At 45.3% G+C, this 24371-nt stretch overlaps 1 protein-coding gene across 7 annotated transcripts in view; it reads right to left on the bottom strand.

Annotated features, from left to right (window-relative positions):
* PUS7 (pseudouridine synthase 7) overlaps nt 1–24371 on the bottom strand; it is a 57020-nt gene that overhangs the window by 14918 nt on the left and 17731 nt on the right. The window contains exons 1-6 of one of the 7 annotated variants that reach the window (XM_090042011.1): nt 16750–16884; nt 13772–13821; nt 10520–10916; nt 6927–7011; nt 6724–6825; nt 5702–5846 (exon numbers count right to left, since the gene is read on the bottom strand). In XM_090042011.1, the coding sequence (XP_089898137.1) occupies nt 5702–5846; nt 6724–6825; nt 6927–7011; nt 10520–10887 (700 nt within the window). In that variant the 5' untranslated portion in view covers nt 10888–10916; nt 13772–13821; nt 16750–16884. The other 6 variants (XM_090042006.1, XM_090042012.1, XM_090042007.1 and 3 more) reach the window with 6 other exon arrangements.

The following is a 24371-nucleotide window of genomic DNA, read 5'->3' as shown; positions in this document are numbered from 1 at the left end:
TGCAACATGCTGTTATACACTAATACTGGTGCACCCCCTACCCCAAATTTAAACTCGGTAACACTGACTACTTGGTAAGTAGTGAATATTCCTTTTTTGCTCCAAATCTCATCATTATTTTTACTGTCCAAAAGCAGTTACTCTAATCTATGATGGACAGACAGTTTTTGCATATATACTCAATTTTAATAAGGAACAGGCTTACGATTAAGCTGAAAGCCTAAGCATGTTCAGCAATTTTTTTTTTAAAACCACTACTTCAAACAAGGGTTGTTACTGAGGAATAGCTTAATAAAGTATTGAAAAATAAAACTGTGGACAGATGCATATTTAAAGGCAGGACAGGATTCAATCCCTGATCCCAATCACGCCTCCTGCCATGCCACACATGCATGGCTGGATGCACTATTTTTAGAGGTGCACCGATACATTGGTCTGATATAAAGAAAATTTGCTGTATTAGATATAAGCCCAATGAGGCCAATAATTTGGCTGATAAATGCCTGTGCTGTGCGCAGCCACAGAGCAGCACGGAGCAGAGCCAGCAGTGTGGAGAGCTGCCTCAGGCTGTTAAGTTGGAAGAGGGGGGGAGGGGGGGAGTGATGTTGAGGGGTAGATCAACACCCCCACAGTGAGGGAGGGAGGGGGCAGGAGTCTGCTTGCACCCTGAGAGAGTCTGAGGGGGTGCGCCCTGGATCTACACAGGGCAGGCAGGAGGGGCAGGCTGGAGGCGATGCTTCATGGGGCTCTTCTTGGTGGGGGCTGGGCTCAGAGCGGGCACCGCAGTGCTGGGAGGCGCTTGCAGCCACCGCAAATTTCACTGCAGCGGCCCAGCTCCATATCCTGCCTTCACCCCCAAGCTGGGAAGAGCCAAGGCTGTGCCCGGCAGCTGGTGGCAGCAGCATCCCTGGGAGCAGACCTGTGGCAAAATCTGGGGGGGCTACAGCCCCCTCCCAGTGCCTCCTTAAATAAGCTATCGGTATCAGTCCCCAAAATCCCTATCGGCGCACCCCACCCCTAACTATTTTGGGATTGGGAATCAGATCTCAATTGCATCCTACTTCTCAGTGCAGGGAGAACCCAAGATCATGATGCCACATTCCCCCTGCACTGGCAAGCTGAAAGCCAGGTGCCCAACAGTCAACTGGCTCTGGGACTACATTGGGGATCAAAGAGGTCCAGTTCAGTCTCCAGAACTGATGGATAATCAACTGATCATCAGCTGGTTCAGGACTACAACGGAGCTCAAACTGACTTGGGTATAGTTCCAGTCCAGACAACAATCAGCAGATCATCAGCCAGCTCCAAGGACTGCGCAGGGGGTAGTTTGACCTCCAGTGAGAAAAGGTAAGTGGATCAGCCAGCAGGGCCAGCTGAAGCCCTAGATTGTACACAGACCTGGCTGACACCAATTGTTGGCTGGTAGGGATTGAACTGGAGCCAGCTGTAGACCTCAGTGTGGTCCTGACCCTGCTACACATTCAGTTTAAGGCACAATGGAAACCAGCCACAAAAATTACACTTTCACTGAAAGTGTAATATTTTTGTGGCTGGTTTCCCTTTCTCTGGCCAATAATTGCCTAACATGTGGCCAGGTTACTAATTACATTTTATGTGTAACATCCATCAGATGCCTAACAAACACATCGGGCTCGGTTTCATAGTTGGTAGGGTCAGAAGGGACCTAAGCAGATCGAGTCTGACCCCCTGCCATGGGCAGGAAAGGATGCTGGGGTCAAATGACGCCGGCTAGGTGGCTGTCTAGCCTCCTTCTGAAGACCCCTGGGGTAGGGGCAAACACCACTTCCCTTGGAAGTTGGTTCCAGCTCCTAGGTGCCCTGACTGAAGTAGTGCCTCCTGATGTCTAGCCTGAATCTACTCTCAGTCACCTTATGGCCATTGTTCCTTGTTATTCCTGGTAGTCCTTGGGGGAACAGGGAGTCTCCCCCTGCCTGCTGGTCCCCCTTTGCAAGTTTATAGGAGGCTACCAGATCCCCTCGCAGCTTTCTCTTGTGGAGGCTGAACAGGTTCAGGTCCCGCAGCCTCTCCTCATAGGGCCTGCCCTGCTGCCCCCTGATCATGTGAGTGGCCCTCCTCTGGATCCCCTCGATGCTGTCCACATCCCTCTTGAAGTGCAGCGCTCAGAACTGGGCGCAGTACTCCAACTGCGGCCTGACCAGTGTCACACAGAGGGGGAGGATCACCTCCCTGGACCCGCCTGTGATGCATCTATGGATGCACAAGGTGCGGTTGGCCTTCCTGACCACGTCCCCACATTGGCGGCCCATGTTCATCTTGGAATCAATAGTGACTCCAAGATCCTTCTCTTCCTCCGTGCTGACAAGAAGGGAGTTCCCTAGCCTGTAGGTATGCTGCTGGTTCTTCCTCCCGAGGTGCAACATCTTGCACTTACCCATATTGAAACCCATCCTATTCTCATCCGCCCACCTTTGTAACTCATTCAGATCTAGTTGTAGCCTGTCCCTCTCTTCTAGCGTGCTCACTTCTCCCCACATCTTAGTGTCATCTGCAAACTTGAACAAGGTGCTTTTCACCCCCTCATACAAGTCACAGATGAAGACATTGAACAGTGCAGGCCCGAGGACCAAGACCTGGGGAACCCCACTGCCCGTGTCCCTCCAGGTCAAAAATGACCCATCCACCACCACACTTGGGTGCAGCCCTCCAGCCAATTTGCGACCCATCTGACTGTGTAGGCATTGACACCACAGTTGCCTAATTTTTTAATGAGGATGGGGTGAGAGACAGTGTCGAAGGCCTTCCTCAAGTCCAGAAAGACTACATCCACCACGATACCTGCGTCCAAGGCTTTTGTGACTTGTTGATAGAAGGCAACCTATCCGGGTTCCAGGGACGACTGTAGCGTCCTCTGGAAGCTCTGCAACCATGCCCACTCCATCCCTAGGGTGCCTTCCTGTCTTGCCTGCCACATCTTGATGGAAATACGTAAGAGGGGGCTGCCCTGATTTTATTATGATGACCACCCAAATTATGGTCATGGACTTGTGGGTCAATTGCATGGCTTCATACCATACCTACACCGTTCCCCACGCCTGGCTGATGGCATCCTTGCAGATGTCCTACTAGCCATAGACGCAATCCCTCTCTAGGACTTCTGACCCCTTGGCCCTCGCTCAGCCACATTCTGGCTCTCAGACCCCTCAGCCTCTCTCCTCACCCCTCTCCAGTTGCCAGACCCTTCAGTCTCACCCAACCGCTCTGGGATACCAAGTCCCATGATCTCAGCCTGCCCCCTCTCCAGGGAGTCAGCTCCTCTGTACTGTCCTAGCTGTTCTCCAGACCCTCAGCCCCATCCAGCCCTGTGCTCTATTCCTGGCCCCTCACTGGGCCTCTGAACCCTCCTAGTCCTGGTCTTCCCTAGTCTCTCACTGGGCCTCTGGACCCACATGGTCCCAATCTTCCCTGGCAAGTGCTTTTCTGTTGGGGTGCACTCCCCCAGCCTTCCCCCTCCATGGGGTCACCCCACAAGGCAGTAGGAACTGAGGCTTTCCAATGCTCCATTCTTGCTTTTCCCTGGAGTGGCCCACATATGGCATTTCATGGAGGCTGCCCCGCCACAGGCAGCCCCATCAGACCAACAAGCTCCAGTAGGGTGCAGTTTTAGATCTTGCCCAGGACCGGTCTTCAGGCCCACCTAATCTTGTTTGCCCCTGTCTGGGTTTCAACACCCCACCTGGGCTGCTAACCACCAGGCCCCCTGGCTCTGGCTCCATCTCCTACCCTCTGAGTCCTCCATCTTGGCCCCAGGTCACCCTAGGCCCCACCTGCTAGTGTCATCCCATGCTTCACGCCCCTTGGCCATTTCCTCTTTCGGCTGTGCCCCCTCCCCCCAGGACTTTTGGCCTCTCCTAGGCCCTGGCTCTGACTCAAGGCCAGCTGAGAACTCCAGGCCCACCTGGCTCTGGCAGTCTCCCCTGTGGTCTGTTTCACCCTTCAGCACCTCCTGGGCCCTAGCCCCTGCACAGGCCATTCAAGATTCTCAAGGTCAGTCCTCTAGCTGGCAGCCCCCTCATCTCTGTGCGTCCACCTTCTCAGCCTCACCTGGGCCTTCAATAGGCCCTCCAACTCTCAACCCCTCTCCCAAGACTTGCCTGGTCTCCCATTAGGTCCCTGTGCACTTGGCCCCTCTCTCTCCAGGCTCATCTAGTCTCTCAGCAGGACCCAAGCCTCTCTTAGGGCTCTCCTTGTCCCTTCACAGGCCCACAGACTCGCAGCCCCCTTTTTAGGGCTCTGGACCCCACACTGGGTCCCTAGGAAGCTCCTCCATCCCTTAGTTCCTACCCAAACCTCTGAATGTCATTCTCCTTGCTGGCATTCAGGAGCTGCAGCCTTCCTGCTGGGTGATATTCCTGTACCTGCTTCCAAGACGTTACTGCCAGCCTTGCTCCAACTAGAAGACTCCCCCACCATCAGGTAACTCCCTTGCTCATCCTAGCCTCACCTGCCTGCCCCCTGGACTCTACAGTTAGCCCTGACCCCCACCTGCCAGTGGCTCAACAGGCTGCCAGAGCAACTGAAGTGGCAGGCACATCAAGTGCCCTGCCATAGGCTCCGTTCAAATGAATGGGAAATTTTATATTAATTTTGAAAGTTTTAACCATGAGTTTATCTTTAATCCCACAATTCCGTGATTGTACAATTCCCTTTAGGTCCACTTACATTCATATAGACCAAATTAAACCACTACCAAATACTGTATTTACTCACATCTAAAATGACTCTGAATTTAAAACAATCCCCCAATAACTAGATTCAATATATTGAAAATTTATAAATTTGTCATAATTTTCCAAGTGTAGAATCTAACTATTGGAGGGTTATCTGTAATACCTCCCTCCCACAGCTGCAGGGGGCAGTCAGTTGGGGAGAAGGGGGAAAGAAGGTCAAGCAGCTTGTCCCCTGCTTATGCCTGCCCCTTTGCCACCTCCTCTCCCACCCTCTGCTCCATGCCACCAGGCTCCATCCCCATTCAAGCATGAGGCACAGAGCATGGAGCACAGCCCCAGTCAAGCCCCTATAGCAGCTGTGCAGGCTATGCACCACTGCTGCTGGGCCAGGCTGGGGCTGTGCTCCAGGCTGCAGCATGCACAGATTCTACCAGCATGGAGCAAAGATGGGGGGGTGGGCAGGCAGGGGAGCAGAGGCTGCATGTTGGGGAGAGATGTAGGAAAAGAGGGTGCAGAGACAGCGGGGAAAGGGAGGCAGCAGCCGCGACTACAGCCCTGACCCCAACAGCCTCCTGCTCCCCAACTACCAGTTCTAAGATAAGGGGGTCTCCCCACCAACACGCATTAGAAGGGGGAAACATCATCTTAGAATCAAGTACATACAGTAATACAAATAATCTTATATTGTCTGTTTCTGACTCCCAAGTTATCAATACCTCCCCATTTACTATGAACCAAACAAAACAGTCTTACCTTTCCTACCTAAACCTACCCGCTTTGGGAAAATAAATGATTTTATATCATATCCTATAGGATTTAAGGGTAACATTATTAGATGAGTCACTATAGAGAGCTGCAGCTGCCTCCAAATTCCAATTATAAAGTATGCCCTTGCTTGACAAATTAGTAATTTTCAGGTTTTTTCTTTAACTTGTAGTTCAACTTTAACTGTGATTTTACAAAAGAATTGATAGTGAAAGTAATACACTCACTTGCCAGTGCCTTTTTCCCAGCAGCATGATAAGCAACAATATATTTTTTCCCATCTCGGTCTTCTGTTTTAGTTTCTAACCCAGGAAACAAGGACTTCACAGCCTGGTGGATAACTGTTCTTTTCTCTTTGGTGTCTTCAATGACCTAGGTTTAAAAAACAAACAAACAACAAAGAGCACACACAACTGCCATGAAACTTTTGGTCCCATTAAAACACACCTATCACAATAAAGTACGATCACATCATACTTTAAAAGGCCTACCTTTTACTGTTAATATGCACAGTAATACATACTTATGCAACTATAAATCCTGAATTTGTCATTTGGAAACTAAAACCACAGTATTTTTAAATTCACCTGTTGTTCTTATCCAAATTTCACTTATCTGAATGGTGAATGTATCCAAACCATGTCTCTAAGGCACTTGAATACACTATTTACAAATAAATCAGATGGCTTTTTGAATGTAGGAATGCTTACTTAACTGTGAAATTGCCAATTTTGAACCAGCTCCAAACTTTCTGCCCAAATTTAGCTAAGCAGAACCTCATAGTATTTCAGTTACTTAAAGATATCCAATAACCCTTTATCCTGTATACTGCTTTTCTATCTTTGTTACTGTGAAAAATGAAATTCACCTCTTTTCTATTAATTCCTTGGAAACTTTCTTTCATCAAGAGATTTAATTCCTATTATATAATAACGCTATAAAACAAAATACCTAAATACTGCAATAAAATCATGATCATACAAAGACGAGTAACATATTTAAATCTTATGCAGGTGGTAAGTCCTATTGAAACCCCAAGTGACTTATCTTGTACATTAAGTTAAATTCATCTTTACACCCTTATAGGATTGAATCCTAAATTTGCAAGTTTTGGCATCACCTATTCTTATGTCAAGTTCAAAATTAGTCTTATATCTTGCATGTAAAATAGGTCCTTTTCAACCACACACCTCTGCCACTTCAAAAAGAATGAGTTAGCCAAGTCCTTAGCATTGTTTTACCACTTTACCTCTATGGCAACACTAGTTTCTTTATTCTTAAAAAGCTGGAGCTCTTCTAAACGTTGCTTGTCTTCATCTGACAAAACTGTAAATACTTCCTCCGAAGGATCCTAATATATACACAAAAACAACAACAACTCACAAAGTGACACTTTTTTTTTTTTTTTTTTTTTAATTATCATGGTATTGCTGAGAGCTATTCAAAATTCACCTCATTATCCACTGGAACAGTAAAGTCATCTAAATGGCTTACACGCCCATCTTTTCCTATTTCATGAACAACGAAGTCAGAGTATCTGACAAAAAGAAACACAGGTAGGTCAAAAAAGGAAAAAGCATCCTATTCACAAGTCATTTTTAGTACACTTTATTCAATCTCTAAATTCAAAAGAGTAGACATTATTTATCAGAAATTCTCTCCTGCAAAAAGTACCCAAAGATAATTTAGATATTCTCTTGCATTATCTTTAGCCACAGATTAAAAGCTCAAAATTAAAATAATTCTTTTTTTTCCACAATTGCAAAAGCATTTTTGTTGCTATAGGATTATTAATGAGTACAAAGCCATCAGTATTTAACAAAAAAAAACAAAGAAGAAAAAAGTTTACCCATAATAGGATATTTACTCTTTCAGGAGCAAGAAGAATAAAATAAATTATGAATAACTTAAAATTATTGGAACTTTGCAAGAGAACTTAAAGGATAAAAGTTAGATCTTTATTCTCAGGGACATATTTGGTAGCTGTGTTGGTCTGAGAAAAAAAAGAAGTGCAAAACTCTAGAACTCTTGGTTCAGAGAAGATACCAACTAAGAAATCTCAAGATAATGTTTTTGCAATTTCTTAGTTGGTCTAATAAAAAAGTATCATTTGAGCCAAGACTTCTAGAGTTTTCCATTTCTTTTCATCTCAGATCAACACAGGTACCAAATACATCCCTGAAACATGGAAGATGCTAAATTTTAGCTGATTTTGGACTTAAACTTCATTGCTGAACAAGACAGATTTCTACACATCCTGCCTTTCTGCCATCTGACACCACCAGGGAAGGAATCCTGCCTTATCTGCACATCAAAGAGCAACTCACGAAGATATTCTCATGGACCCAGAGGAACAGCCTTCCACCTTCAGCTTCCTCTGTGCAAAAATGAAGTTTATTTTCTACCTTTGGGGATTTTTTACCATCTTTAATTTTCCCTGAGCCTGAGGAAGGGCTCATGTGCCTGAAAGCTTGTAGAATAATTTGGTTTTTTTGTGATTCTTAGTTGGTCTAATAAAAGGGATCATCTCTGAACCAAGAGTTCTAGAGTTTTTCAAATCTTTGTTCTGGCATTTCAGCGTTCTTTTGCCTAATTATTTTACGCATATCCCAGTTTTCAAACTGGTACCTGGAGCTTGCTAAATTGATTTCCTTGTCATTCACAAGAAGCCAAAATCTTTCACAGCTTCCCAGGAAAGATATAATTAGCAGGTCACTGCTGTAATCTTTGATGTTACTAAACCTTTTTTTTTCCCAATATAGCATTAGTAAAACTGGTTATCTATATAAGAATCCTACAATATTTACTGTATCTTCTGAATCGTTTCCTTGCCTACTAATTTACAAATCCCTCATTTACATTCTTATTCCTACTCATTACTGAAAATTATTAAGATTCTACCATGTTATTTCATGAAGGGGTAACATGAACTTTATCACTACAACCACCTTATCTACTGCCAGGTGTAAGCTGGAAATCAACTACCCTTTACCTAAAAATATCAGATCCAATTCACTTCTCAGCTACATGGGTAAAAATCCAGAGAACTCTACTAAAGTAAGAGTAACTCTACTTCTCTAATCATTAAAATAGCAAAGCAACTAAAAAAAAAAAAAGAGCCTTTTCTAGAGCAAATGGTTGGTTAAGGGAAAGTTCTAGACTCATTTTGAGATTCACAAGTATAGACAATGTTACATTTATATAAAAATACTTAATCTAGAAAGTTGAAAGAAAACTCTCTGATTATGTGACTCTGAAAAGGGAATGAGGTCTCACTGTGGGGATCCTTTTTTTTAAGTTACATCCAGATCCACATGGATTTGATATATCACGCTTATGCGTAGTCATGTTAGCTTGGCAAAATTCCTTCCAAAAGATGTGACATGCTTTGCCTATTATTTGTGCCTAGATACTGTGATGACGGGCACGTAACTTTGATCCGAATAAACCACATGGGCCAGAAAAGAAAAAGGGTACTGTGAAGACAACCTACTTCTCCATCAAAACATTACATTAGGGATATGGCTGACCAACTCATTTTAAAGTACAGATATGATTAACCTACTACTATAATTTTGAACCAACCATCCAACAGCCTTCACTGTCATTCAAAGAATGAACCGAACAAGTATCATGATCATGCAAGATCTCAAAAGAATCTTCCACGTATATGAGGTGCTGCTGCCACTAATAAATAGGGATTGTGACATGTGTTTTGGGGGGTTTGTTATATCTGAAGTTTAGCAGGAAAAGCACATAATATTCTCTATTTATACTAAAACTATATGACTATTTACATTTGAAGCAAATAAACACATTATCAAATAATGCACACAAGTCATGTCCATATATTAGCCCCAATTGAAAGCACAATATAGTTAAGAGCATTATAAAGGATTCAACAGTACATTTGTGTCTGATAATAAGTTTTACATTTTTAGCTACCAGATTCCCTTTTTATATACAGCCTGGAGACTGTAAACATTACTGCTAATTAAATTAAGTACTTTTAAGGCCAAAAGGAATATTGCCATTTAGCATCTTTTAAAAAAATATTTTTGAATTTGAGTTCATAAATATTCAGTTGCATAATTTAGTAGTTTTTTCAATGCATATATAGTATATATTTTAATTGATGGTTGATTGTACATAGTTGGCATATTGCAAATCAGTATAAGATTTAGGAGTACACCAATAAAGATTTTTTGGGCAATACCAATGGCCAATTATTAAGAAGCCATATTGGCAGAGACATAGCTGATTGCTGATACACAAGCCCAGTAGTTTGGAGAGCAACATCCAGCTGACAAGTCTGTTCGGAGAAAGGAGCATGGGGTGGCAGATCAAAAAACCCCCATGGTGAGGGAGAGAGCGGGGCTGGGTCAGGTGCTGCACACGTAAGGCAGGGCATGGAACGGGGCCTTGAGCAGTTTGTCCAGTGGGAGGCAGCTCCTGCCCCTGTGCACACCCCTGGGAGAGGCATGTGTCCCCTGGATCTGCTCAGGGAGAAGGCAGGCTGCTGCTATGGGCTGGGGCTGGCACCAGGCTCTTCTTGGAGTGGGGGCTTGGCCAGGGTTGCACTTGGGGTGGGGCAGTGGCAGTACTAGGAGGGAAGCTCAAGGGGGGAGGGGGGCTATGGCAAACTTTGGGGTAGCTGTAGTACACCTGCAACCCCCCTCTCAGCCCCCCTCAAGCACAGCCCCAGCCCAACCCCCCGCTGGAAAAAGCAGGCCTCACCCCTGGCCCCAGCATATAGCAGCAACCCACACAGCCGATACAATATGGACCAATGTATTGGTTTACCTCTAATAAGATTACACTCAGAGTCCCTTTTTCTCAAAGTTTCATTCAACAGAGTAAATACTAACAACACACCAATCCCATATAAACAACCCTAACATAAAAAGAAACAAAGCCTCTATTCGCTCTCGTAGATAATGCTATTTCAGCTTGCTATACAAGGGCTAGACCGAAATGAACAACATAGGATAATGACTGCTAGTGGAAAAAGTTAAATTACATGGGTTCACACGATGAAGATTTACCTCTCTTTTAAGATTCCAGAAAACCCTTTGTGTGAGCTAACAAATTTGGTTATGCCAACATCACACTCTGTTAGCCCATGCTTCATCATGTCTGCAAAGCTCTCTGGGTCCCCATCGTCATCACTTTCCTCCAGTTCCTCATCTTCTTGCTCCTCACCTTCCTCATTTAGGATTACTTCATCTTTTGTGTCCTCAAGCAACGATTTCTTTGATTTTTCAGTCACAGTATCAATTTTCAGGTCAGAACCGTCTACAGTCTTAGAAGACTCCTCTGAGATTTTCTGTCTTTTAATTTCATCCAAGTTAGCCTCTCCATCCTCACAATGAGGACGTTTCAATGATACACCAGTCATGTCTACAGTTTCCATGTTTAAGGCACAGTGTAGAATATAAGGTCCTGAGGAACAAGAAAAAAAAAACACTTCAAAAGGTTTATTTCCCATATTTTTCAAACATGTAACAAACCAAAAGTTTTCAAACACAAAACATCAAATTCTACATCACGTTACACTAGAGTGATTCCCAAGTCAATGCAATTGCACAGATATAACCAAAAATTAAACCAAAAGTGGCAAACATTACTTTCAGGGTGCTTAAGGGTACTACAAATACATGGTTTCTTCTTCCTAATTACTTTATGCTCTGCAATATTTCAAGCTTAGGAAATAACTGTGACTCTCCATTTTATACTGCCACTAGATGTCCTGACTGACCCTCTTATTTAAATAAACCTGTATGTAAATGTGTAAGATATCATATGGCCACCATGAATTTGTCAACCTCAGATCTCTGGAAGAGGCAATAGACAGGAAGAAGGAGCAAAGAAGAAAGGGAGATGAGACAGAAGCATGGACCTGACAAAGCATCAGGCTCAGTATAAAAAAAGGCTTGTTAGGAAAGTGCCAAGAGTGCTAAATCCAGAGAAGATTTTAAGTATGCCCATACTGCAGTCCCTGCTGTGAGTGGTCACTGTGTCTGCAGTGTAGTGTAGACATACTTGATCAAGCTTGAAATTATTTAGTGCAGATGCTTATAGCAGTCTGGCAATCACAGCGTGGAGTTCAGCCGGCAAACCTTGGGCTGAATATTCACCTAGCTTCTTGGGTGGGTCTCTGAAACCCAGAACTGCATCCTGCCACTACAATGCTAGCAATACTTGAACTAGCTAAAGTTGGTTCATATTTCTAAGCCAGGGGTTCCCAAACCTTTTTATGCTGCAGGCAAGCAAACTGCAGACCAGAAGTGACAGTGGACCAGCATACTGCAGACGAGCAGTGACCAGGATACTGCAGACCAGCAGCCAACCTTTTTTTATACTGGGCCGCTGGCCAGCAGTATGCCAGTCACTTCCGGACTTCTGGTCCAGTAGCAAACCTGTGGTCCGGGGACTGGAACCCCTCCTCTAAGCTACATTTCAATTGCTATTACAGAGAAAGGAACAGGGGACACTTGTTTAACCATATCAAATTGAAAACAGACTTTTAGGGTTGCCTTTGAGACATGGAAAAGGTTTCACATTTAGACTACATCAATTTGAGTTTTTCAGAATGAGTACTCATGAAATCTTCCTCAGCCAGTTCCCCAGAAGCAAGATTCAAGACCTCCAGCAAAGCCAACCTCTTTCTATGCTATATTCCCAGTCTTTGTCATGTTCAGTTACTACGGTAGTGCCAATGTCCAACCACCATATAGGTGTCATATAGTTATGCTGCTGTATTGATCCAGGAACTAAGGATCTTCTAATTCAGGGGTGCTCAGCCTGCAGACCAGATCCAGCCCACAGAGCCGTGCGATCCAGCTGGTGGAGCAACTTAAGGGTCCAGAAATTCTGGCAACTAGTGCAACCATCATTTCCCCACTGCCAAATTTCCAAGCCCTGCAGTCCAAATGACAAAGCTCTGTGCACAGTATCTGGCTGGCACATGCATGGCCAAGGCCAGGGTTTCAGGCCTGATCTGGCACACACAGAAGTCCTGACCCTAGGCATGCCAGATTGGGCCCATGGACTGGATCCAGCCCACAAACCAACCCCACACCAGTCATCCAGCCTGTAAGGCCAAGAGATTGGACACAACTGTTCTAATTCTTTTCCCTCCACAGACAAATACAGCTGTTTCATAGTTTCATAGTAGTTAGGGGTCAGAAGAGACCTAAATTGATCATCTAGTCTAACCCCCCGCCACTGACCAGAGCACACATTGGGATCACACGACCCCAGACAGGTGTTCATCCAACCTTTCTGAATTTACTCAAGATAGGAGCAAGGACCACTTCCCTGGGAAGCTGGTTCCAGATCCTAGCCACCCTAACAGTGAAATAGCGCCTCTTAATCTCTAACCTGAGCCTATTCTCCAGCAGCATGGGGCCATTGTTCCTTGTCACCCCAGGTGCTGCTGGGGGAATAGGACCCTTCCTATTTGCTGCTGATCTCCCCTAACAAGTTTGTAGGCAGCCACCAAATCCCCCCTCAGGCTCCATTTGCTATGACTGAACAGGTTCAGGTCCCTCAGCCTCTCCTCATAGGGCCTGCCCTGTTCCCTTCCAACCAAGCAGGTGGCCTTCCTCTGAATCCTCTCAAGGCAGGCCACATACTTCGTAAAGTGCAGTGCCCAGAACTGGATGCAGTATTCCAGTTGAGGGCAGACCAATGTCACATAGAGAAGGAGTATCACCTCTCTGGACTGGCTTGAGATGCATCTATGGATGCACACCAAGGTGCGGTTGGCTTTGCTGGCTGCAGTCTGGCATTGGCCGCTCATGTTCATCAATAATGACTCCAAGATCCCTTTCTGCCTCTGTGCTCTCAAGGGGGGAGCCCCCCAGCTTGTATGTATGCTGTGGATTCCTTCTCCCCAGGTGCAGCACCATGCATTTATCTACATTGAAGCCCATCCTATTACCATCTGCCCACTTCTGTAGTCTGTCTAAATCTAATTGCAGCCTCTCTCTCCTTTTGAGCGTGCCTACCTCTCCCCACATCTTGGTGTCATCTGTTCTATCCTTACTTCTCCAATATTTCATCCTTGGTATATCAGTAATTCAGGCATAATGGTTCACTGTCCAATCCAACAATAATTTTATTCTCAAAAAACTCTTGCTCTTTATTCTTAAAAGAACAATCTCCAAATAGAGCTGTAAAGAACAGCATGACTAGGATTCTTCTACCAAAGCAAGGTAAAGAGTCCTTGAGAGGAGAGGGACAAGCAGAAGTTTATGAAAAAAATCTCTGCAGAGAAAATGATAACTACTCACAGTTAAGGAATGAAATGCAGATCCTCTGCACTGGCTGCTTCAAGGTCCACCTGTGGATCAGCAAAGACAGATTTTCAGGAGCTAGAGAAGAAGACAGGAAAATTGTCTGAAGTCAACACTAAAAAATATCCAAAAGGATAAACGAGTCATGAGTACTCCAACCCTTTACAGAGGTCTCAGGACTTGTGGGATGTCCCCAAAGTCTCTTGGGCTGCAGTGATTCTATAGGAACTCCATGACCTGAAACAGCTATTCCTAGCCTTTTTGGGAAACATTCCCACAGAAGAAACAATGCGACTCAATTTGTGGCACAGAATTTATGAAACCTATAAACTCCCTTTCCCCAATCATAAAAATAATACTAATAACTCCTATAGCTATAGCTGAACATCATGAAACCTAAAGAAATCAACAGCTGCAGCAGTTAGGAAAAGCCAGATATACGTAGTTAAGGAAAGGAAGGTTGGGGGGGGGGGAACATTATACTGTATATATACTACCTAAGTAGGGTGTCATGGAATTGTACTGGCCTGACTATTGTCTGTAAAAAATAACCTTTGAATGTATTGCAAAGTCAGTAGCAGGTGACCAGCTGCTACTATATAGTAAAGCTAATTTCAGGCAGAAGGTGTAATTTGTTTTAAATTTTTCCTTAAGGGATTTTTGTCATAAAGTTCATGAAAGGTGCCAAAGCAGACCAAGATGCCCATAACTACATCCTCTCCTTTCCTACATCAACCCATCTACTTGCAGGCAGGTTTTTTAATTGGAAAACTAAAATAAATTTTCTGCCAAAAAGGAGCTCAATCAGGGCTCAAAGCAATAACCTTTGATCTGCCTCCATTATCCTGTTTCACTTTCCCAGCTACTAGATAATCTCTCATACTGGACATTTTAACAATTCATAGTTTAAAAAAGACTCATTACTGGTTATATCTGGTCACATGCTGAATTGTTAGCTGCGTTGAAACCATATATAAGTGTTCCATAAACTCTAGAATGGCAGTCTACTTATGCAGCCACTACTTGTTTCTCACTAATTAGATTTCAAAAATTTTGTTAGCTGCAAATGTAAATGTGGCTGTAAAAACAACCAACCAGACTGATTTGATTAGCTTAACTGTAAAGCAGAGAGAAAACTGCGTCACCAACGTTTGGAAGAGCCAACTTGAACTAAGAACTTTAAAAAAAATGAAATAACTCGAAGTGCTGGGAAATAACCTACAACAGAAAGAAAATAATCTCCATTTAAACTTTATTTAAAAAAAACAAGGCTTTATAACTGTATAACCAACAGAAACAATTCCAGAGCAGCTCTCTTTACCTTCACACCCCAAACCCATGCAGCACCAACTATATGGTACTCATGTGGAAAGAGAGAGGACACACATTGACTCTGATCCTTCACACACCCTTTGAGGGACAGTGATGTTGTGCAAATTATTTACTGTACACTAAAACCTGGCAGGGTTACAATTCATTGGGAAGCCTGCCAAAGGAAATGAAAATATTAATGCCTTATGGGTTTCTAAGCCCTCTGCTATACATTACATATATTTTGCAGCGAACTGGTTAATCATAAAATAAGTTTAGACCTTGCACACATGCAAAATACTTATCACACGATAAAAAATGACAATCCAATTATAAAAAGATATAACCATCTATAAAGTTACGGTACCTACAGGTGTCTGACACCTGCTCCAATGCCTCGGCAACATGTGTATTCAGCATCCCTGCGCTTCAAAATGGTGCTTCAATTAAGGCTTGTTCAACAAGCTTTAGTTAAAGCGCCCCCCCCGTCCATTTGAAAGCAGTTGCTGAATACATGAGACACTGTGGGCGTTTTAATTAGAAAGGCTCCCAAGAGCCACTCTAATTATAACACCCTTCCTCCCCCCAAAGCATGTGTAAAGACACCGTTAGTGCTTGAAAATGTGCAACAACTGCATAGCTGGTTTCTATCCAGCTTTAATTTGAAGATGTAGCAGGGCCCTAAAAGGTGCCATTACAGTAGAAACAGGGGATTAAACTGGGTTCTGACACCAATTTAAAATGATACAGCCTTAAGTCCCACCAGCAAATTTTTGTCATATAAAGTAACGATAATAAATCTCCTAACGTGTACCACTGACAGGCTGTCTGAGTACCACTGGCGGCAGTGGCAACGCATAGGGGGTACACGGGGCTGCACGTGCACCCCCTCACAGGCCGCCCTCCCTGCTTAGGCAAGGGGCAGCGAGGGCAGGCAGGAGCACAGGTGCCCCCCACAAGCACCAGATGAAGCACCACGGCCACTACTGGGAGCGTCGCAGCCCCCGCCCCCGCCCCGTCTCCAACTGGTTGCTGGAAGGGGCACATGCCCCCTCCCCGACCGAGGTGGCACCAGTCGTCTGTGACTGGCGGTACCCTACCACAGACTGGGAACCACTTGGGTATAAGCCATGACAGAGTTAATCCCCCCACCACACCCTCTCAGAGCAGCTAAGCAGAAGGTAACACCTGGAAAAGGCCCGGGTCAAGCAGGGGACCCCCTAAGGGGCAGCACGTGAAGAGCGGGTTACTTCAGACGGCGACGCGCCGGGCCCTGCTGGGCGGCAGGGAAGCCGCCTCCCCCTCCGCCAGCCGCTGCCTCCGGCCATTTTCCAGGGAACAGGCCACGGCGACCGGGGCGGCGGGGTCAGCAGCGGGACCCGGGGCCGCCACGGGAGACCGAAGCAGCCAGGCCCCATCTCCCCGCGGCGCCCCTACCTCGTGCCAGGCGCGCTCCGAGCAGCCGGCGTCGCCGCCGCCCCGCAAGCGACTGAGGGAGGCGGGGAGGGGAGCGGCCTCCCCCCGGGCCGTCGGCGACAGGCAAGGCCAGGCCGGCTTGGGCTCTAGAGCATTTCACCTTGCGCAGTACGGGCCCCGGAAGACCTGCGGGCCACGACAGCCACATGGCGAGGGGCCAGGCGGGCGGCGGGGAAGGCGGCGCTTACCCGGAGCAGGGGGCGGTGGCCCGGGCCTTCCCAGCCGGCGCGGCACAGCGCGGCGCGGCGCCCACACGTGTCCGGGCGCTGCTCGCCCCGCCCCGGCAGCCTTGCGGAGTAGTAGGCCTGCGAAGGGCGCCCCTGAGTGCGAGGAGGTGCCAAGCGCAGGCTCCGGCTTGTCCCCCCCCCCAGCACCGCCGGGCCCCGCCGCGAGGAGGCCGCGCAGGTACAGAAATCCGCCTCCGAAACGGAGCAGTTGAAAGAAGGCAGGGGGACCTGGAGGCTTCCGGGGCTGCGGATTGCAGCGCCTCCCGGGGAAGAAGGGTCTGTCCCCGGGTCCGGTCACCCGCACCGCTAGGAAGTTCTTCCCTACATCCGTCCTCCCACAGGGTCTGGCCGCTGCTCCGCGACCTGCCCCCGGGTGCCCTGGTGGGCAGTTTTACTCCCACCTCCCGATATTCCCCCCTTACATACTTATTGACGGCCACCAATTTCCCGCCCCACCCCAAGTCTTCTCTTCTCCAGGCTGAACAGCCCCAGATCCCGTAGTCTTTCCTCATAAGGTTTGTCCCCCAGACCTTCTGGCCCTTCCCTGGACCCTTTCACGATTCTCTGTGTCTTGTAATGCAGAGACTAAAGTCACCCAACTAAAATGTTACAGGGAAACAAGCAGGGAGTAGTCCCTGGGCCCTGCTTCTAAGCCCAGACTCCCCTCAGGTGGAAAGGGCATACAGGTGTCCTGCTTATGAAACTACCATATCTACAGGAATGCATTACAGCAAAGCCTGCTCACGCTGAGCCTGCAGCATCCCCCACTAGCACTCAGCCACTTTGGCCTTTTCTGTCATATCCCAAGAATTATGACTGGGGAGAAAAATACTGTGTACACTCCACTTTGCAAGAGATTACCTGTCGTGAACAGCCTTATATGAAGATCTGATGAAGAATGTCTTGTATTTGAAAGCTAACTTTATTATTGGTTTAATACAAAGGTGTCCCATCCCCCCCCAAAAAACAGTCCTTCCCTTTTCCATAATTAATGGACCGTCACAGCTACATCACTCCAACGCTGCCAGATCTATTTATTAACGTTTTCGCTAACAAATTATTAGGCAGGAAGGATTTGGTGCATGCTGACAATCCAACGCCCAGGTCAATAGAGATGCACAAGGTGGGCAAGAAGGGCACTGGCCCCAGGTACCTACTTGGACAGGGTGCATGGTTAGTGGCTGCTACTGCGAACACCACTACTGCTGCCCTAACTGCCCAGGGTGCAAAAACTGCTTGTTAGGCCTCTGGGCCAGATCCCTAAAACTGACTGTCCATAGCCCAGGATCACCGATCTTGAAGCTGCTGGATGCTGATCAGGTTCTAAGATGCAGTGTAGAGTAAGTGTTTGAAGTACTAGTATTTCCCAAAGGCAGGCAAGTAGCGCCAGCCATAGAGATGGCATGACAGTGCTTTCTGCTCCTCCTCCCCCAGCAGATATCCTGTACCACAGCTTGGAAAGAGATACATAGGAAAAACACACTCTGGCTCTTGGCCACTCTACCACAAGGGACATCTTCGGAGGGCTGGCAGATGGATTTACAACTGCTTTTCACCACTGGACTACAATCGGGTAGCTACAACAGGCTGAGAATTTGACTCAGTGTATGGCCTTAAGAAAATGAACCCACAGCAAAACTATTCAGTGGTGTACACTAGGAGAAAATAACTGGAAATAGTTTTAAAACCTCATCATCTGTGATAAAGTTACACTGAGAGATCATTTAATAGCCCTACAGGAAAGATAACCATAAAAAGAACAAAAAAAACCCAACTACATTACAAAAAATGAATTGCTACAAATCTTTATAGGCCTGCCAAAGTCCTAATATGAGATATGATGTGAGAGAAAGATCCCAAGTGAGAATTCTGAAAAAATTATCAGGCATGCAAATTTAAATTTATATTAGATTAATTTCTGTAACAAAAACAATATTTTTTGTATGAGTGGCTCCATATTTAGGTGCAGCAATATGTGGGATTTCCTTCCTAAGGACAAGTTTTCTCTCTGCCTTTATTTTGAAGCTTCCTCAGTTTTTATCTCTCGTTCCTTAAAAGATTTTCTATTTACTTTCCTTTTCACTTGTTAATCCATTTGCTCAGTTAAATACTTTCTCATACTCCTTTTGGCCTAAATCCAAAGACCCCATAGTCAGCCAAAGTATAACTGGCTGGACTTTAGACATCCCTATTCAGAAATCAGAGAAGAATCCTCTCTTCAGAGACACTGTTTTTAATATTATTCAAATCATGAATATTGAACAACAAAACATTTGAATAAAAGCCTTCACAATTGTCTCAATTTTTTCTGTTTGATTCCAAATTAGGCTTTTAGTTGAGAAGTAAATAAAGGTCCATTTTTTGGAGCAGAAAGAAGTGAGAAAGGTCCTTGCTCCTAGGCATTTTCTTCAGTAGGTCAGGAAATGAGCCAATGGCAGGTGTTTTCTAGGGTGATCACCTGTCACACAATGGGAACCTTGAGTCTTGGTCCTGGGCTGCATGACTCTGGGACAGCATTTGTCCTGGATTTGCAGCCTCGTGCAGGGAGCCCTGGGAAATAGCAGGTCCCCTTGCAGGCTGGCACCATCCCAGCCTGCAAGGGGCTGCCAGGAGTGGGACACAGGAGGCGCTGCATACATGTGCATGGCTGGGAACACAGCCAGGTAGCCTGGAGAACAGCTTCCTGCAGGTAAGTCTATGGGAGGGAGGGCCAGGGCAGTGCATGGGGCCAGAGCAGAAAGCAGGACAGAGACATGGGCGGTTCATCCAGGGGATGGGTGGCATGGGGGAGCTTGTGCCCCACAGATTTGTGCATGGGGCAGAAGCAGGTGCAGGCTGCCTACTGCGGGCCCAGGGCTCCCTACACTGATGCCCTGCCCCCAGGAGCCGCATGCTGGCCATGCCACCATGGCAAGGCACGCTTTGCCTGCCTGGCAGCAGTGCAGAGTTGTGCTCCCTGCTGCTCCTGGGTGGGCAGAGGGTGGACAGCTAGCAAAGGGCTCCCAAGGGAAAGGCAACAAGGAGGGGAGCCCTGAGCCTGCATCCACGCCCTGCTCCACTTGGCTGTGGTCTGGCCTTGCTAGCAGTGGATGGGGAGTGGGCATGTGTCCCACCTTTCCCTTTTGAAAAGATGGTCACCCTAGCTTTTCCACTTTCCACTGAAGGAGTAGAGCAAGGTAAATTGGACACCACATCTTTGCTTAGCAATTGGGTAGATTAGTGTTAGAGGGTCTTTTATTTCTCTTCCAGTAAATATTGTAAATGTTATCTTCTGGCCATGGCCTAAGGAATCTCCTCCATTTCTATTTCTACTATAACGTTCTGGAGTGCTCAGAGACCTCAATCAGGATCAGGGACAGGTTGTGCTAAGGCATCATAAAGTCATGCCCAAAAAAGGGGAGGGTGGTCACAAGAGTCTGTAAGCCACAGCCAAAGACTTAGACTGACAGCAGCACAAGGTGTCTACTCCAATTATTAGATGTATAAAATGGAAGTATTAACCCTGCCTAAAATTATATTGGAAAAATGTAATGGCTTGGCTTTATATTGCTACACTTTTCCATGTCTTTATCATCTTGGTATTAGATGACTGCAATGTGTTCTGTATTGATGACATCTTAAATCAATACAACATTTGAAACATGCAGAAAGGTGGCCCACTAGTTGAGAGTTACAACTCTTAACTGAAAGCATATGAGAACGATGCTCTACCATATTGGTTAGATTACAGGACACATGAAAGGACACTAGTTTAAACCTACAAAGGCTCAAATAGTCTGGGAACTATCTTCTTTAGAAGATGCAATCAGCAGGTACATAGTCAGCAAGGGCCCTGGAACATCCTCTACAGAAAAGGCAGGGTACAAATGGCCTACAAACAGCCTCAGCAAACAGGAAAATTTGTCTGGGAGTTTGGGAAGCTTTTCTTCTCTAGAGCTAAGGAAAAGGAAGAGGTAATGATGACAACTGAGGTAGCACCGGAGTGATCTGAAGAGGAGAGATAACAACAAAGATCACTAAATGTAGAAGCTACAGGATGTACATTGTCCTTGAGGAAGTACCTGAGAGAAACTATTTTATTAAAAATTTCACTGAACTGCATGGGCGACTGGTGCCACCTTAGTTGGGGGGGGCACGTGCCTGCCCCCACCCCCAGTGGCCAATCTTACTGACAGGGGTGGGGTCCCCCATGGCAAAACTCACTGACTGGGAAGCAGCCATGGCACTTCCAGAAGCAACCGCAGTGCTCCCAGAAGTGGCCACGGTGCTACATCCAGTGCTCCCACTCCCTGGCCAGCGCTCACATAAGCAGGGAAAGTAGCCTATCAGGGGGTGCGCCAGTGCTCTCAAGGGGTGCATGTGCACCCCCTACACATCGCCACTGGCCAACAGAGCTCCTAGAAGATGAAAGGACTAGAGATATAGGGCTAGAGATGATGTTGAAGCTAAGTGAAAAATGAACAAAAGATAGCTCAAACTTTGCAAATATATGCCAAATAAGGGGAGCTGCAGGTAATCACTAGATGATGAAGAGAATGACCAATGAAAGAACATCACTAAAAAAAATAAGTACCGGAAAAAACAGCTGCTGGCTAAGAAACACTGGAGAACAAGTCTGCTGCCATAGCAAACAGGCAGGAGAAAGAAGCAGAAATAGAAGGTAGGGTAGTCAAGGAGAAAGAAAGTATTTTATGAGTAGAAGAGACTCTGGAGATAGCCAAAGACTGGAGCCCAGGAAAAATTATTATGATCTATAAAGAACAATGAGAAATAACAGACAAAATGATCTGCAGATAGAAAAATGAACAGAAGAGAGAACCTGAGATTTATATTAACACTTGGAAAAGGCATCTCTGTGTGGCTACTCTGTCACTAAGCAGATACAAAAAGTAGAAAGGTATATTGCTTGCCAAGGATGTGGCCTTCAGACTTAAAAAGATCTTCATGGGAGCAGAGAAAATTTGTGGGTCATAGGTTGCCAACCCCTGTACTAAGGGATAAGAGCACCGAAGAGTAGGAACATGAACAGCAACATGAAAGTAAGTACTGTACTAGAATTGATGACAGCAGCAGTCAGGTAGATGAAAGAGTTATGCCTAATCCAGCTAGGAGGTTGAGTTAGATCAGAAACAAACAACTGAAATATTTGCAGACTAATGCAAGGAGCCTTAGCCTGGGCAACAACATGGAAAACAACTAAAGCTGCTGGAGCAGAATGAGAACCTCTATGTTATGGTGATTAGAGAAATATGATAGAATAGCAAAAATGACTAGAACACAGGTATTGCAGAGTATGAACTGTTAGAAGAGCTAGAAATAAGATAAAGCTTGTGGAGTAGTATTGTACAATAGTGATGGAGTAAGCTGTAAAGAAATAGGAAATGATAGGATAGAACAGAATTGTTTCAGGTCAAAATCATTGGGGAAAGATTGTAAAAGCAGGTTTACTAGGTTAGTATTAGATCTCTGGTAAAGACCTGCAGGGTTAGTTTTGGACATAAGTAGGGGTAATTTTATTAGTATTTGATATAAAGTATGCATACATTACACAACTGCACACTGTAGGAATACTCAAGCTAGTTCTGAGTTGAGAATCAGGATAAATTATCTTACGGACTTTCTTCCAACACAGATGTGCTATGTCCAGTGCATGAGCTAGCTTATTTAGAGATTGGTCAGGTGTCCCAGTAGTGTAGACATGTGTAAATACTACAGGACTAGTGTCATCATGGGAGATTAACTTCCTACATATAGATTGGAGAACCAATGATACTAATAGCATTAGGGCTCAAATTCCTGGATGTGATAAGTGACAGATTTCTTTACCAAAGCGTCACACAGCCAACAACTGTGTTATAGAAATGGTTATAGGAAATAATCTGAGACTGAGTAATCATGAAGTGATTCTGCTTCGGTTAAATAAAAGAAAGTTTAAGAATGATTAAGAATAAGTTCTATTTAAAATTAGAGTTGAACTTAAAATTATTATGCAATTTTTTTTCTCCATTTAGTACTGGTATTTTAACTGACCTGACCATTTGTAAATATTTTTCTAATTGCTTTAGAAATTGGAAAATTTATTGTAACTGGGATACTGTAATTATATAATATAAATTACATGTTATAGTGTGCCATGTCAAAACATTTTAACTATTAAAGTTGAAATGAAACACTTAAACCTAATACAAATTAAACGTTATAAGATTGAAACAAGATGCTTCAGTCTTCGAAATTTTTTTTTATTATTTCAGCAAAATTTTAAAAAAAATCAGTACCTTTCTGTGGGATGTTCTGATTTTATCTAATCAATATTTCTGATGGAAATCTGTTCTACTGGAGAAATTTCAACCACTTCTGGTTGTGGCAACAGTCAGCTCAAGTTCAAATGGTCTTCCCAAATCAGTGTTCCAACAACAGATAACCTAATGGTTACATTAGTGCATTGGCAAGCATGAAAATAAAGCTTTGCTAAGAACGGGGCTTGCACAAGGAATTTGTTAAATGAGTCCCCTGGTGGGATGCCCTTGGGAAACCATGGGCGCTTGTCCACTTAATCAGCATTTACCCACTAAAAATGATCCTGATTTAATTTTCTTTTCTTAGTTTATGATGACTAAATATGTAATGTGGACATGATTTATCATGTATTGGCTTTTAACTAGTAAAATGCACTAGGGAGCATGTCAGAACAATTTTACTCTCCTGCCCTTTCAGTCCTACTTTACTGCCAGGAGGCATTTTAGGACAAGAAACACCCAGGAGAGTTCTTCCAAAGAGGATGGCTCTGTGCTGCAGCACTTCTTCCCCTCGCTTTTTCTGGGGATTCGTGGGCAAAATCTTTCCATGCAAAGCACCTCAAGAGGCTGCCTGCCTCACCTTCACAATTATACCTTGCCCTTGCTTCAGGCACCATGGCTTCCCCGCACTTTTCTGGGTGCTTTTTTCACCGGGCGCTGGGCGTGGGGTACCTTTAGGGGTACACAAGGGTACACATGTATTGCATCTCCCACCCACTTTGCAAAGCTGCACCCAGCAATTTTTCCCCCACTATTTTTTACACAGGGAAGAGTTATGTTTTGGCGCTTCTGGGGGGCTAAGCTTTTTGTGGGCTTTCCATGGTAAGGGCCTAGAAATTAATGAAGTGGGAATCGGTGTCCGTACGCTGTATCCGTGAACAGGAGACTTTTGAGGCAGGTGAGAGATGGCAGCACACCAGAGGCAGTTAAAAGGACTCACCCAGTGGGATACTTGCCCCTGGGAGGAATACGACCCGTTTGATAAGAGTGCAGCCTGCTGCTTGCCAATGTTGGATGCCGTGCAGTGTTCCAGTGCAGAATAAGACTGCTTTTGCGACACTTGAAAGAGGACACCGTGACCTGTTCAACAACAAACCAGGACATTTACGCATAGGTAAGTAGTGAGACCAGACACTTGGCTGTGCCCTGAGGGAGGGTGGCTTGCATTGTTTACTTCAACTTGCATGTAAATAGGGTTTAATTGCTGTGAAGGAGGCTGCAGGGTATCCCACATATGCAAACTATCTGCTCACAGTGGAAAAAAACAAGGGAGGAAAATACCAGTAA

The sequence above is a fragment of the Crocodylus siamensis genome, chromosome 4, assembly GCF_052110815.1.
Source record: "Crocodylus siamensis isolate JL-2025a chromosome 4, ASM5211081v1, whole genome shotgun sequence".
Taxonomy (NCBI): Eukaryota; Metazoa; Chordata; order Crocodylia; family Crocodylidae; genus Crocodylus; species Crocodylus siamensis.
The sequence above is the reverse complement of the archived record's forward strand: the minus strand, read 5'-3'. Positions and strand labels throughout refer to the sequence as shown.